Here is a 13,516-nt window from a genome sequence, read left to right on the forward strand (position 1 = left end):
TATCGCCTTATATATTAGATAGAGGTGGTGCGGCTAGAAATGTGAAATGACATCAATTGAAATGAACTAAAGTTACCTACGATTTTGCACGAGAGATAATTAGATGAGAACTAAGATGCACGATGATTACAACTTTAGTAGGGTTGGAAGTAAACACCCGGATGGCCCCAAAAATTCGGGTGCGTTTTGGTTCTACGTCTACGCAGTTCTTCGTAATCCATCCAAACTAATTCAATCCATCATCTTTTCCAATTCTTGCGGAACTACGTCCAATAAACAACACAAGAAATAAGGTAATAAAAAGCGCAATGGGACGTACAGAACCTTCAGTCGGCAAACCGCCCGCCAGCTTCCGCCGCGACGCCCGCGCCAAACGGGCCAAGGCCACCACTAATAAAGTGGTACCGGCGGTGCTGGCCGCGCACCCGCGGGCTAGACGCGGCGTCGAGGCTGCGGAGCTGATTGCAGATCCGCCGCCGAACGTACGTGGGTCAGCGCCGCGGGGGCACGCGAGAGCGGGGAGTGACGATGGAGTGCGAGAAGGCGACAAGAGGAAAGTGGGAAGTGGAGATGGAAATGACAACACGAGTGGGAGCAGGAACGGGAGCGCGGAAAGCAACGGGAATATCAAAGGCCCTTGCATCTCCCTATGCATCGCAGACACGCTATCCACAGCGTCCTCACTACTCCTCGTACCCTCCCCGTCTTCCCCCGCCGCAGCAGCAGAAACAACCCAAGAAACAGCCCAGGAACAGCGGCGCGACCTGTCCAACGCCACGGCCCGCGTCGGCGTGCTGAACATGGCGTCCCCGCTCGCGGCCGGCGGCGGCTTCCTCAACGGCGCGGCGGGCCAGGAAGAAGCGTCGCTGTGCGCGCGGACGACGCTTTTGCCTTCGCTGCGCGACGAGTTTTACAGGCTGCCTGAGGTAGGGGGCGTGTTTACGCCGGATGTGCTTGTTTTTCGCGGTGTTGGTGGGAGGAGTGCTGGATCGCGCGGGAAAACGCGAGGGAAAGGGAAGGAGAAGGGGAAGGGGAAGGGGGAAGAAGATGAGAAAGAAGGGGGAAAGGGGGAGAAGGGAGAAGGCCGAGGTGGAGGAGATGATGAAGAAGCCGAGCTCCTCCCCAAGCGCGAGCGCTGGTTCGTCGACGTCGTGACCGCCGCCATGCTCCGGCTCCCCGAGGTCGAAGTCGACGAGGAAACGGGCTGGGCTAGCTACGCCAGCGCGCAGGACCGCGAGCTCGCTGTCCGGAAGATGCGCGGCGTCCTGCGGATCTTCGCTTCCAAGGGCGTGAAGAGGGTTGTGCTGGGCGCTTGGGGGTGCGGCGCGTACGGGAACCCCGTAGGCGAGATCGCGAGGGCGTGGAGGAAGGTGCTGCGAGGTGGGGCGGGGATAAAGGAGGTGAATAGGGAGAATAAGGAGGGTCAGAGGAAGGGGAAGAAGGGCTCGAAGGAAAAGGCTGTGGAGTCATGGGATGGCATCGAGCGTATTGTCTTCGCTATTAAGGATGCGGGTATGGCTCGCGCGTTTGCGACGGCTTTTGGCGAGGACCTTCTAGATGGGTATGGCGATAACGAGGAGGAGGATGGTGATTTAAGTGATGGGGAGAGCGACGAAGAAGATGAGAAGGTCAAGGAGCTCCGGGGTAAAATCCGGGAGCTGGAGCTGCAGGTAGAACAGGTGCGGACGCCGCAGCTGAGATCAGGGCTAAACTCCGTCTTAGCTGGCTTGAGGAGCCAGCTACCTGACCACGGAGATCATACTCAGCATGACACGGTGGATGACGAAAATGATAAGAGTAGTAGGGATGGAGTAAGCGGGAGCGAGGATTAAGGCGAGTCTGCTGGAGACGAGTCAGATGGAGACGAGGACCGAAACGGGCATGGTAGTTAAAACCCAAACGAATAGCTTGATCCTTGACTTGATGTTCACCTGAATCTCTTATAAATACTGTAGTGCCCGATGCATAACAACTAATATCAGTTACCCAAGTCAAACAAACTAGACATCAGAACGGGGTAGAGCGGTAAATAAAAGACTCAAAGTAAGTCTCAATAATCCATTCGCATATATGGCCAAATCCTACGTACACATCATCCCTCGCATAAGCCATACGGAATCCAGTTTACCACCGAAAGATTCACTTTTTGCAGGAATTTATTAGTACAAATTCGTGTGGCATAATTCTACATGGATTTCATCCCGTCTATAGACCAATCATGCCCCGACGCCCCTAGGTACGTAAAAGTTTGATTCATTTATAGAAGAAGCTCTAGAGGGTTCTCGACGACCTTCTTGAACTCCTTGATCCATTCCGCACCGACTGCTCCGTCGACTACCTTGTGGTCGAAGCTTGCCGTAACGGTAATCTGGTCATCCCACTCAACGCCAGTGCCGTCCTCACCGCCGGGAACAGCGACCTTCTTCGTGGTACCGACGGCTAGGATAGCAGCTTGCGGGGGGTTGATGACGGCGGTGAAGTTATCGACAGCAGCGTTCATGCCCATGTTAGAAATCGAGATGGTGCCACCCTGGTATTCCTCAGGCTTGAGCTTGTTGTCTCGCGCCTTCTTAGCGAGCTCCTTGACCTTAGACGAGATAGACTCCAAACCACGACCCTCAACACCGGTGACGATAGGAGTAATCAGACCATTCGGAGTGGCAACGGCGACGGAAACATCGACGCTGTTGTACTGGCGGATCGAGTCACCGGTCCACGATGAATTGGCAGCAGGAACCTTCTTGGAAGCGACAGCAATAGCCTTGATAAGGAAGTCGTTAACCGACAGCTTGTACTTGCCTTCGGAGGAGCTATTTAGAGCTTGTCGGAGTTTTAGAAGCTTGGTAACGGAGAGTTGGCTGGTAACGAAGAAGTGAGGGTTCTCCCTGACAGATTCTTGCAGACGTCTGGCGATGGTCTTGCGCATGTTGGACAGGGGGGTGTCTTCGAAGGAGGCGGCTGCAGAAGCGGAAGGACCGGCGGTTGCGGAGGCCTTCTTGACGTCGTCTTCAGTAATCTTGCCGCCGGGACCGGAACCAGTGAGACTGGAGATGACAATGCCCTTCTCTCTAGCTAGTCGCTTGGCAGCCGGAGTAATGTTGGGTTCTCGGTCAAGGGCAGTCTGAAGCTTTCCTTCGGAGGAGTATTGCTCCGGTTCTGGAGCAGGTGTCGGGGCCGGAGCGGGTGCGGAATCGGACGGGGTGTCGGCCTTCTTCTCTTCCTTGGAAGCCGACGCAGCGTCACCTCCCGCATCGGCCAAGCTGAAGGAGCTGAAGGCGGAGACATCTGTGCCCTCTTCGACTAAGACGGCAATTGGCTATACATATCTTGTCAGCATTCCGGAGTACAAGATGGGGAAGCGCCACCAGAAAAAAAAAAAAAAAAAGTCACGCACGTTTCCAACAGGTACGTCCTTTTCGCCAGCGTCTTTCAGAATCTTAGCAATAACGCCCTCCTCTTGAAATTCGAAGTCCATTTGGGCCTTGTCCGTCTCGATCTCGACCAAGACCTCACCGGGGGCGATGGTATCTCCAACCTTCTTCTGCCAAGCGCCAATATTACCGGCTGTCATTGTGGGCGACAGCGCAGGCATCTTGACGACTGTGTGCGGCGGGAAGGAGGCATAGTATCTGGCGAGGGGGAGGAAGCCTGATCTAAGAGATGTTGTTCGCAGAAGGCCTTGCCTTCTTAGAACTGCGCCGAACATTGTGCTGTGGTGGTGGAAAATAGCTCTCCGCCCCGGATAAGAAAAAAATAAGAAGCTATAAAAAGAGGTCCACCGGCTTAATTGGACGGGTCAAGTTAGGAAAAAGGAACGGACAGGCCAGAATACCACAGAGCAGACAAGTTGCCAGCACCTGGAATCAATTGACCGAGTCCAATTGAGGTTTGAGAGGGAAGGGAATCTGTGGGAGTTGACGACGGCGCGACACGATGAAGTGAGGAAGGAAAAAAAGATTAAGAGAAGTTGACGGAGTCTAGTCTTGATTGGTGGCGGGTTATTTTCGTGACCGGGGGGGTTCGATAGTACTTTCTCACTTTCTCACCAAAGTACGGAGGTACACTACACTTCCTACGGTGCGCCTGCCGTAGCCTTGCCCCAAAGCTTCAGGGACGTTGAGAGAAGCTCCGAACCGCTAAACCATCCCCAAAATTCAAAACCCACTATTTATATCTGTACCTATCATCGGAGTACACAACTCCGATATTGATAGGTAGGTATTATTCTATTCATAGCTATTTACAACATTTGAAATTTTGAATATAGTTTTGCGCAGAATAACTATATTTATAAAATCATAGTACTGATATTTGATACAAAATATTCGATAGATACCTGTATGCAAACACTATACTTGTACTGTAGAACTTCAACGATTTTGGCTTACAGACTTTATCGGAATCCGTAGGAATATGGGTCTCCCCAATGATTTCCGTTGTGCGATTGATTTTTGATTGGCTCAAATATCGATTTAGCTAGTAGCTGAGCTTCATGTGTCTCATTCTCAGTACATCATCATAGTTCCCAAAAGAGCATTGCTACCGGGCCTCTGGGTCAAACTGTCGTATATTGAACATGTTATCTTAACGTGAACCACATTGTCGTTCGGTTTATTATCTGTGTTGCCGTTTAAAATTAGTTTCAGTCGGATTTTAAACAATGCTGGAAGGATCAAGTCATGGCCAGATCCCCATGTCGATGATGTACATGTAGAGGATTGAAAGGGTTGAATGGTTGAGTAAGAGCTCTCGTCAGCTTCCAAGGCAGTTGAAGCTGGAAATAAAATAAAATGTACCTAGGTACTACGTAGTAAGATCCGTGTCATCAGGTTGTGGCTGTTGACAGTTACAGCAGTTGTGGCTGGTAATAGGCAGACAGGTAACAGTGTGGCTCTTAACATTTAACGTCTGGTATGTATGGGGTCGGTCCTGGTTTATCCGGTATAACCCCGGTGAGTCTATAGACTTTCCCAGGACCCCCTGTCGGACCTGTAACAATGGAACGGGGGCCTTCCAGTCATCAATTAAATCTACAGTGGACAAGTGTGGAGCGAATCCTTTTTCAGGGAACACTGAACATTGACAGCTTGGCCAAACCAAACTTCCAGAAAAAAAAAGTTGCGACCTTGCTACTTACCTAGATATTTTTAATTTATACGCGCTCTCATCTCCCTCAAAGGTAGCGGATGTTTGTTTGAAATCTCTATTCGAGTCGATCCAGGCGACGAGACTAGTGTATCCCATCGACGAATACGATCGTTTATTCCACCCTAGAAAAGGACAGACTACGCATACATTGTATATACCGAATTAATCCCTAGCTACGATCGGTGTCGCGAACTCTCCAACCCGAACTTGAATCAACCTCCCGTCCACGAAAACGGATCTTCCCCGAATGGCACCTATCCCTTCTCCTTAAGCTCGGCGAACCATGAGCTCCTTAGTCTTTCTGGTGTCCTCTCTCGAGGCCATCGCGGCTTCAAAAGAAGCGCAGAGGAACAAACAGCTCGCCGAGCTTACCGAGAAGGCCATCAAGGCTATCAAAGAAGGGGGATCTGAACTGCCTGACCCTCAAGTCGTCTTCGCACCTCTGCAACTAGCAACTAAAACTGGTAGTAGTCAACTGATCAACACTGCCCTTGACTGCATACAAAAACTTATATCTTCATCGTATTTCTCCGTCATTACGAGTCCCACCCAAGAAGATGAAGCCGAACAAGCCTCCATGATAGACCGTGCCATTGACACGATATGCGATTGTTTTCAAGGAGAGACCACTGCCGTCGATGTGCAGCGACATATTGTCCAGGCGCTTCTATCCGCGGTGTTGAATGATAAGATCGTTGTTCACGGAGCTGGGTTGCTGAAGGCGGTGCGCCAAGTATATAATGTATTCCTCCTTTCCAGAAGTGCCGAGAACCAGCAGGCCGCCCAGGGAACCCTTACACAGATGGTCGGCATGGTATTTGAGCGGGTAAAGACAAGGCTTCACATGAAAGAAGCGCGGACGGATTTAGGGAAGCTTAAGCATAGCTCTAGTAATGTCACTTTCGACCAGACAGAATCGGCTATTAACGGACATGGCGGTACCGCTGAAGATGAGGACAGTCCCGATGATTCGTCTGGGCCTCATCTTCCGGACATCGCACGTTCCGAATCGACGACTGAAGTAGGCGGCAAATTGACCTTGAAAGATCTCGAGAGCCGAAAGAGTTTCGACGATTCGAACCTGGGCGACGGTCCAACAATGGTAACTCAGCTAAAGCCACCCAAGAAGACGAAAAGGAGGGTTTCTGAGCAGACGCAAAGCGACACTGCTCCCGATGCAGAAGAAACTGCTGAGTCTCTCGACGCCGAGGACGAGGTTTATATTCGGGATGCATACCTTGTCTTCCGCTCGTTCTGTAACTTGTCTACTAAAGTTCTTCCGCCAGATCAGCTGTACGATTATCGAGGTCAACATATGCGCTCTAAACTCATATCATTGCATCTCATCCGTACCCTTTTGAACAACCACATGCTCGTTTTTACTTCGCCTCTGTGTACTATAACTAACACGAAAAGTAACGAGTCGACGAGTTTCCTTCAGGCTATTAAATTCTATCTCTGCCTGAGCATTACTAGAAATGGAGCTAGCTCAGTTGATAAAGTGTTCGAAGTGTGTTGCGAGATATTCTGGCTGATGTCCAAATTCATGCGAGCACTGTTCAAGGTATGGCAAACTTCATCTTCTAGACTCTTACCTCCCTAACGTCATGATTACAGAAAGAGATTGAGGTCTTCCTCAATGAGATATACTTAGCACTTTTGGCTAGGCGGACGGCGCCTCCTTCCCAAAAGCTCTACTTCATCAACATTTTGACCAGGTTTTGTGGTGATCCTCGAGGACTTGTGGAGATATATCTCAATTATGACTGCGACTCTCACGTCGATAACATTTTCCAAACTATCATAGAGGATTTGTCAAGGCTTGCAATCAACCCCGTATCGGTCACTGCAGCTCAAGAGCAACTATATGAGGAGAAGAACTCGAATTCGACACCACATACCGGCTCAGATTGGCAACTAAAAGGAATGCTGCCACCACCATTGAATGTGAGAGATATCGTGCCTCCTGCTGAACCAGAACTTGAGATACCCCGAGAGTACGTGATTAAGAGGACAGCCTTGGACTCGCTTGTTGAGGCATTACGGTCACTGGTCAATTGGTCTGCTGTTGCACGTCCGGATGTCAATGGAGCCTCCCATGACAGCGATACTCGCGCTTCCGTAGATGATATTCGCGAGTCTATCGACCCCTCAGCCGCCGACAGTACTTCTCGTCTTGATACTCCTCTCCCGTCCACACCCGTCGTTGACGACGACCCCGACCAATTAGAAAAAGAAAAGGCCCGGAAGACGGCTTTAGCCAATGCCATCCGTCAATTCAATTTCAAGCCGAAGAAGGGGATCAGACTTTTAATCCAGGAAGGATTCATTCCGAGTGATAGCCCTGAGGATATAGCCAAGTTTTTGATCTCGGATGATCGACTCGACAAAGCGCAGATTGGCGAGTATCTTGGCGAAGGCGAGCCGAAGAATATCGAAATCATGCATGCATTCGTGGACACCATGGAATTCACTAAGAGGCGTTTCGTCGATGCCTTGCGACAATTCCTCCAGTCCTTCCGTCTTCCCGGAGAAGCTCAGAAGATCGATCGATTCATGTTAAAGTTTGCTAACCGTTATGTGATGGGTAATCCGAATGCGTTTGCTAACGCTGACACGGCCTATGTCCTCGCTTACTCGGTGATTTTGCTGAACACGGATCTTCATAGCAGCAAAATCGCTAGGCGTATGACTAAAGAAGACTTCATCAAGAATAACAGGGGTATCAACGACAACGCCGATCTACCAGATGAGTACCTGATTGGCATTTACGATGAGATTGCTAGCAACGAGATTGTTCTTAAGAGTGAGAGGGAGGCGGCGGCTGCTGCAGGCAATATACCTGCCCAGTCGTCTGGTTTTGCTGCCGGCTTAGGCCAGGCTCTATCAAATGTTGGAAGAGACCTCCAGCGAGAAGCCTATGTGCAACAATCTGAGGAAATATCTCTTCGCTCAGAGCAGCTTTTCAAGAACCTGTTCAAGAATCAACGGAAGAATGCTGCCAAAGCTGGAATCAAGTACATCCCGGCGACCTCGTTCAAACATGTCGGCCCTATGTTTGATGTCACCTGGATGTCGTTCTTCTCAGCATTTTCAAACCAAATGCAAAAAGCTCAAAACTTGGAAGTAAACAAATTGTGTCTAGAGGGAATGAAGCAAGCCATAAAAATTGCATGTCTCTTCGACCTATCCACCCCGCGAGAAGCATTCATGTCTGCCCTAAAGAACACTACCAATCTAAACAACCCTCAACAAATTCTCGCCAAAAATGTCGAAGCCCTGCGAGTTATCCTGGAACTAGGCCAGACGGAAGGCAATTATTTGAAAGAGTCTTGGAAGGATATCCTCATGTGTATAAGTCAATTGGACCGATTACAACTCATTACTGGTGGTGTCGATGAAGGGGCTATTCCTGACGTTTCTAAGGCTCGCTTCATGCCGCCAGAGCGGACAAATACGAGCGAATCGCGCAAGTCTTCGGTATCCACGCGACGAAGAAACCGGTCGAATCCAGGTGCGAGAGGTTTCTCCATGGAAATCGCACTTGAAAGCAGGTCCGACGAAGTCATCAAAAGCGTGGACAGGATTTTCAGCAATACCGCGAATCTTAACGGTGAAGCCATTGTACATTTTGCCAAGGCATTGACTGAGGTGAGTTGGGACGAGATTAAAGTGTCTGGTTCCAACGACTCCCCACGAACGTACAGCTTGCAGAAGATTGTTGAGATCAGTTATTACAACATGACCCGTGTCCGTTTTGAATGGAGTAGCATCTGGGCTGTGCTCGGCGAGCATTTCAACAAGGTCGGATGCCACAACAATACGGCGATCGTGTACTTCGCACTTGATTCGCTGAGACAGCTATCAATGCGCTTCATGGAACTTGAAGAACTTCCCGGTTTCAAGTTTCAGAAGGATTTCCTCAAACCTTTTGAGCATGTCATTGCCAACTCGAATAACTTGACCGTCAAGGATATGGCATTGCGATGCCTGATCCAAATGATCCAAGCACGCGGTGAGAATATTCGGTCTGGTTGGAGGACGATGTTTGGCGTCTTCACAGTTGCCGCGCGAGACCCTAACGAGACGATCGTGAACTTAGCGTATGAGAACGTTACCCTTGTTTATAAGACGCGGTTTGGCGTTGTAATTTCTCAGGGCGCTTTTACAGACTTAATCGTCTGTCTTACTGAATTCTCGAAGAACATCAAGTTTCAGAAGAAGAGTCTTCAAGCAATGGAGACGCTGAAATCGATAATACCAAAGATGCTTAAGACTCCCGAATGTCCGTTGTCTCAAAAGAACAATTCGACACCTGCTCCAGACGGTGCAACCTTGAAATCGCCGGACACCCTATCCAGGCAACAAACTGGAACCTCGATCGAAGAGGGTTTCTGGTTCCCGATTCTATTCGCATTCCACGACGTACTGATGACAGGGGAGGACTTGGAGGTTCGATCCAACGCTCTGAACTATTTCTTCGAGGCTTTACTTCGATATGGTGGTGATTTCCCATCTGATTTCTGGGACATCTTATGGAGACAACAACTTTACCCCATCTTCATGGTTCTGCGATCTAGGCCTGAGATGTCCAACGCTCTCAATCACGAGGAATTGTCTGTGTGGCTGTCAACCACCATGATCCAAGCGCTTCGTAATATGATCATCCTTTTTACTCATTACTTTGATGCGCTTGAGTATATGTTGGATCGTTTCCTCGAACTGTTGGCGCTCTGTATATGCCAAGAAAACGACACGATCGCAAGGATAGGCAGCAACTGTCTGCAACAGCTCATCCTGCAGAATGTGACTAAATTTACTGATGGTCACTGGGCCCAAATTGTCGGGGCATTCTGCGAGCTGTTTGAAAGGACAACGGCTTACCAGCTTTTCTCAGCTGCTACCATCAACGCTCCAGCCGCCCTATCGCCACCACCTAATAGTTTAGGATTCGAAGTACCTCTCACTCCTACCAGCGACACACACGTAGATGAAAAGTCATTAAAAATTAATGGTACTGATAAGGGTAGCATTTCCTCTGGAACCGACGCTGCTTCAGCTACCACTGCTCAAACCTCCATCATGGAAGATCCCACTCGCCCAACGAACGGCATCGGATCCAGCCGCCTCGAAGATTATAAACCTGCTTCATCACTTCAGCAGCAACCTGTAGTAGTGACGGCAGCCCGAAGGCGCTTTTTCAATCGTATTATCTCGCGTTGCGTCCTGCAACTCTTGATGATAGAAACCGTCAACGAGCTCTTCTCCAACGACGCGGTCTATGCACAAATTCCCTCAACAGAGCTACTACGTCTGATGGCACTACTCAAGAAGTCATTCCTTTTTGCCAGACGTTTCAACGAGGATAAGGACCTCCGTATGCGCCTCTGGCGGGAAGGCTTCATGAAACAACCACCCAATCTCCTCAAGCAAGAGAGCGGCTCCGCGGCCACCTACATCCAAATCTTATTCCGAATGTTTGCGGATACGTCGCCATCCCGCGCAGAAAGTCGTCCCGAGGTGGAGAAAGCTCTCGTCCCTCTATGTAAGGATGTCATCAGAGGCTACCTCGCGCTTGAAGAAGAGTCGCAGCAACGAAATATTGTAGCATGGCGGCCGGTGGTCGTCGACGTATTGGAGGGCTACTCTACCTGGCCGGAAAAGGAGTTTGGCGAACATATTCACGCATTCTACCCGCTCGTTGTCGAGCTGCTCGGTAAAGAACTTAGCGCTGACCTGAGAGGTGCCTTACTTGCCGTCCTAAGGAAGGTTGGTGAAGTTGGTCTTGGGATCGAGGGTATGACTGGCGGGCGGCGAGAGAGTGTTACCAGTGTGAACATTAGTGCGGAGGGTCCGACCGCGGAGCTGGAGGTAGGCGAAGTTGGTATGGGTGGGATGAGAGCATGAGATGGCGAATTGATTTCACGGCCCCAAGCCTGATTTCCACATGGCACTTCGTTGTCTTCTGGAACAGGACATAAGCAAAACCACGGCGAGTATTGATTTACTTTCAAAGGGGCATTGGAACGAAAATGGACGCGATTAATAGAGACTACGGTCAAATTTGGTGTTTAGGGGGTTCATTGCCACGAGCTCTTGTACGATACACTTCTTTCTTGACGTATCGCGTCTATGCTTACGCACGGTTTAGTATTAGGCGCATTGTACAATTGAATCATTTCACTTGCAAAGAAAAGGAGTACCTCGTAAAGTGGGCCTTCCTGGGTACTCCGAGTCCCCCGTCGCTGAATATTAGATAGAATAAAAATCGAGTTACCGAGCCAGGACTATCCTGATGAGGCTGCTGTGGTCTTCTGTATCTATAGATAACATCGCGCATATCCAAACAGCGGATATCCATCTATCTGAAAGGGTCTTATGTCGCATTGATCACTGAACAAGCTTTATCTCCTATTAAGTAAACGGGTACCGCTCCTGACAAGCCCCACTTGCATTCGGGTTCTTGCATTGTCCCAAACTTACCGATTGGGTGGTTTGCTTCCCCTGCCATAGGGCGCTATTGTACCTATATAAATACATGTATGTGCGTTTGTATGCCTCCTTTGGCTATCGTGTAACGATTACACGAGCGGCTTATACACCTACCTAGTCTGCCCTCTTCAAGCCGAGGCCGAGGCCGAACTGTGTAAGTAGGTAGGTATGTACTGATATTCGTATTGATATTCTGAGTTCTTCTACGTTGTTGAAGTTTATTATCCCAGTCTACCTGTCTAACGTTATATTGTTTCTTTTCATAGAACCAAGTGATGTCATATCGAGCACGCCATAGGGCAGTCAATCGCCTCGCAAGGCGTAGGTATAATTTTAGGAAGTCGGCGTAGGCTACACAATGGTGTCATAAATTGGACACTACTAGGGTTGTTCTTCCGTGCGGTTAAGGTGAGACGGGGATGTGGTCTGTCTATCCAATGTCTACTAATCAATAACTCAATCTGCCTTACGAGTAGATTCCTTACGAGTAGATTGCTTGGTCTCCTTTGGATTTTCACCAGACCACGTATCTACCTGATTCCGCTTTCAGAATCGGCCGAATGCCCGCTCGGTTTGTGTAATGTACGATTCGGTCTCTATGCTTTCGTTACCTATTCGCCCATATACCGATGTCTACGGATAGGCATTATTTAATCTACCTTTCCGTATACTCTTCGCCTTCTCGCTCTTTCGGCTTTGTCCACTATGCTCCAATTCCGACCGAACGTTGTCGGTTGAGATTAGGGGTGACGGAAAAGGGAGCGGGGGGCAAAGGGATTGCAAGAGATTGCGATATACGTAACAATCGGTTACCTAATGTCGTGAGAATCAATATACGCGCATAAAGACAGGGGACTAGCAGAGCCGAAGGACAAATAGAGTGTTTTCAAAGTAGGTGTGATATTATGTAAGTTCCACGTACTTTGCAACCTCAACCGTTATTCATATATATATATATACGGGACGTCTTGTAACACAGCATAACGCATGGCATCTCGTCCGAACGAATGAGGCTTTGTGTTGTAGGGCTGAGAGACCCCCTTTCTTCTATTCTGGAAGCTTACCGTGGCCGTACTCGAGCTCAGCAGCGCAGATAGTGGCTTCCAGGGGCGCAAGCCTATCTATCTAAAGCACTCGGTGATGATGGGGTAGGAAGGTCGGTCAATGAGCAGACCGGCATGTGGGCTTGGGGACATCGAGTGATCGGATCCCCAGGCTGCCCAGGGAATTTCTAGGCATACTTACACGAGATAGGCTGTTATTGGATAGGATACCATATTATATAGACCATTGATCCGTGCGTCTGATATGTGATACTCCAAAAATAGGAGGAGATGAGCTCTCGAATACCTATCTAAGCACACATGAGATGGGAGTATAAATTGCCGTATGTCGTTTAGAATCGCTCCTTTGAATGTGATATGGGTCCTTCTACGCGAGTGATGCTCTACGAGTATGTACGTGTAATGAAACGTTGAGGAGATATCATGTATTAGTCTTGCCACTTTGATTCTATGTGGTATGCCACTATTATGATATTTTATGTAAGTGAGATGATGTGTTACCCTCGCTATGGAAAGATCATCATGACACCTCCCTTACAGCGGGTGAGTAGGTACGAATATGGAGACACATGGAACCCAATAGCTATTGTCTCCTGTCCAAATCCTCTTCAGCCCTAAACGTAGCTGAGAAGACGAGGCAAGCGGCGTATCTATCTCCGTAACCACATTTAGCTTCCCAAAGCAGGAAGAGGGTCAACATCGAAGTGGAATGTCGTTGGAGCTATTTATTACCTTATTGTAGCTTGTTTGTCGCCAAGCAACTGATCTATAGCTCGTGATGTCATATCTGTAGATGCCATCCGACTTCCCTA

At 49.2% G+C, this 13,516-nt stretch overlaps 3 protein-coding genes across 3 annotated transcripts; 2 read left to right on the forward strand and 1 right to left on the reverse strand.

Annotated features, from left to right (window-relative positions):
* The first annotated feature begins 89 nt into the window (after positions 1-89).
* F4807DRAFT_244206 (uncharacterized protein) lies at positions 90-1,945 on the forward strand. The gene has a single exon (XM_047994318.1). It carries the CDS (start codon positions 309-311, stop codon positions 1,830-1,832), a length of 1,524 nt encoding a protein of 507 aa, XP_047850587.1. The 5' UTR covers positions 90-308; the 3' UTR covers positions 1,833-1,945.
* A 1-nt stretch (position 1,946) lies between these two features.
* On the reverse strand, positions 1,947-3,706 carry F4807DRAFT_470488 (Dihydrolipoyllysine-residue acetyltransferase; the record flags this gene model as incomplete). The annotated part of the gene is made up of 2 exons (XM_048002821.1): positions 1,947-3,316; positions 3,395-3,706. The coding sequence occupies 2 exons, from the start codon at positions 3,704-3,706 to the stop codon at positions 2,258-2,260; spliced, it is 1,371 nt and encodes a 456-aa protein (XP_047850588.1). The 3' UTR covers positions 1,947-2,257.
* A 1,580-nt stretch (positions 3,707-5,286) lies between these two features.
* F4807DRAFT_244239 (Sec7-domain-containing protein) lies at positions 5,287-11,608 on the forward strand. The gene is made up of 2 exons (XM_047994319.1): positions 5,287-6,712; positions 6,766-11,608. Exons 1-2 carry the CDS (start codon positions 5,432-5,434, stop codon positions 11,053-11,055), a joined length of 5,571 nt encoding a protein of 1,856 aa, XP_047850589.1. The 5' UTR covers positions 5,287-5,431; the 3' UTR covers positions 11,056-11,608.
* The last annotated feature ends 1,908 nt before the right edge of the window (positions 11,609-13,516 follow it).

Source organism: Annulohypoxylon truncatum, assembly GCF_022578515.1.
Source record: "Annulohypoxylon truncatum strain CBS 140777 unplaced genomic scaffold F4807scaffold_37, whole genome shotgun sequence".
Taxonomy (NCBI): Eukaryota; Fungi; Ascomycota; class Sordariomycetes; order Xylariales; family Hypoxylaceae; genus Annulohypoxylon; species Annulohypoxylon truncatum.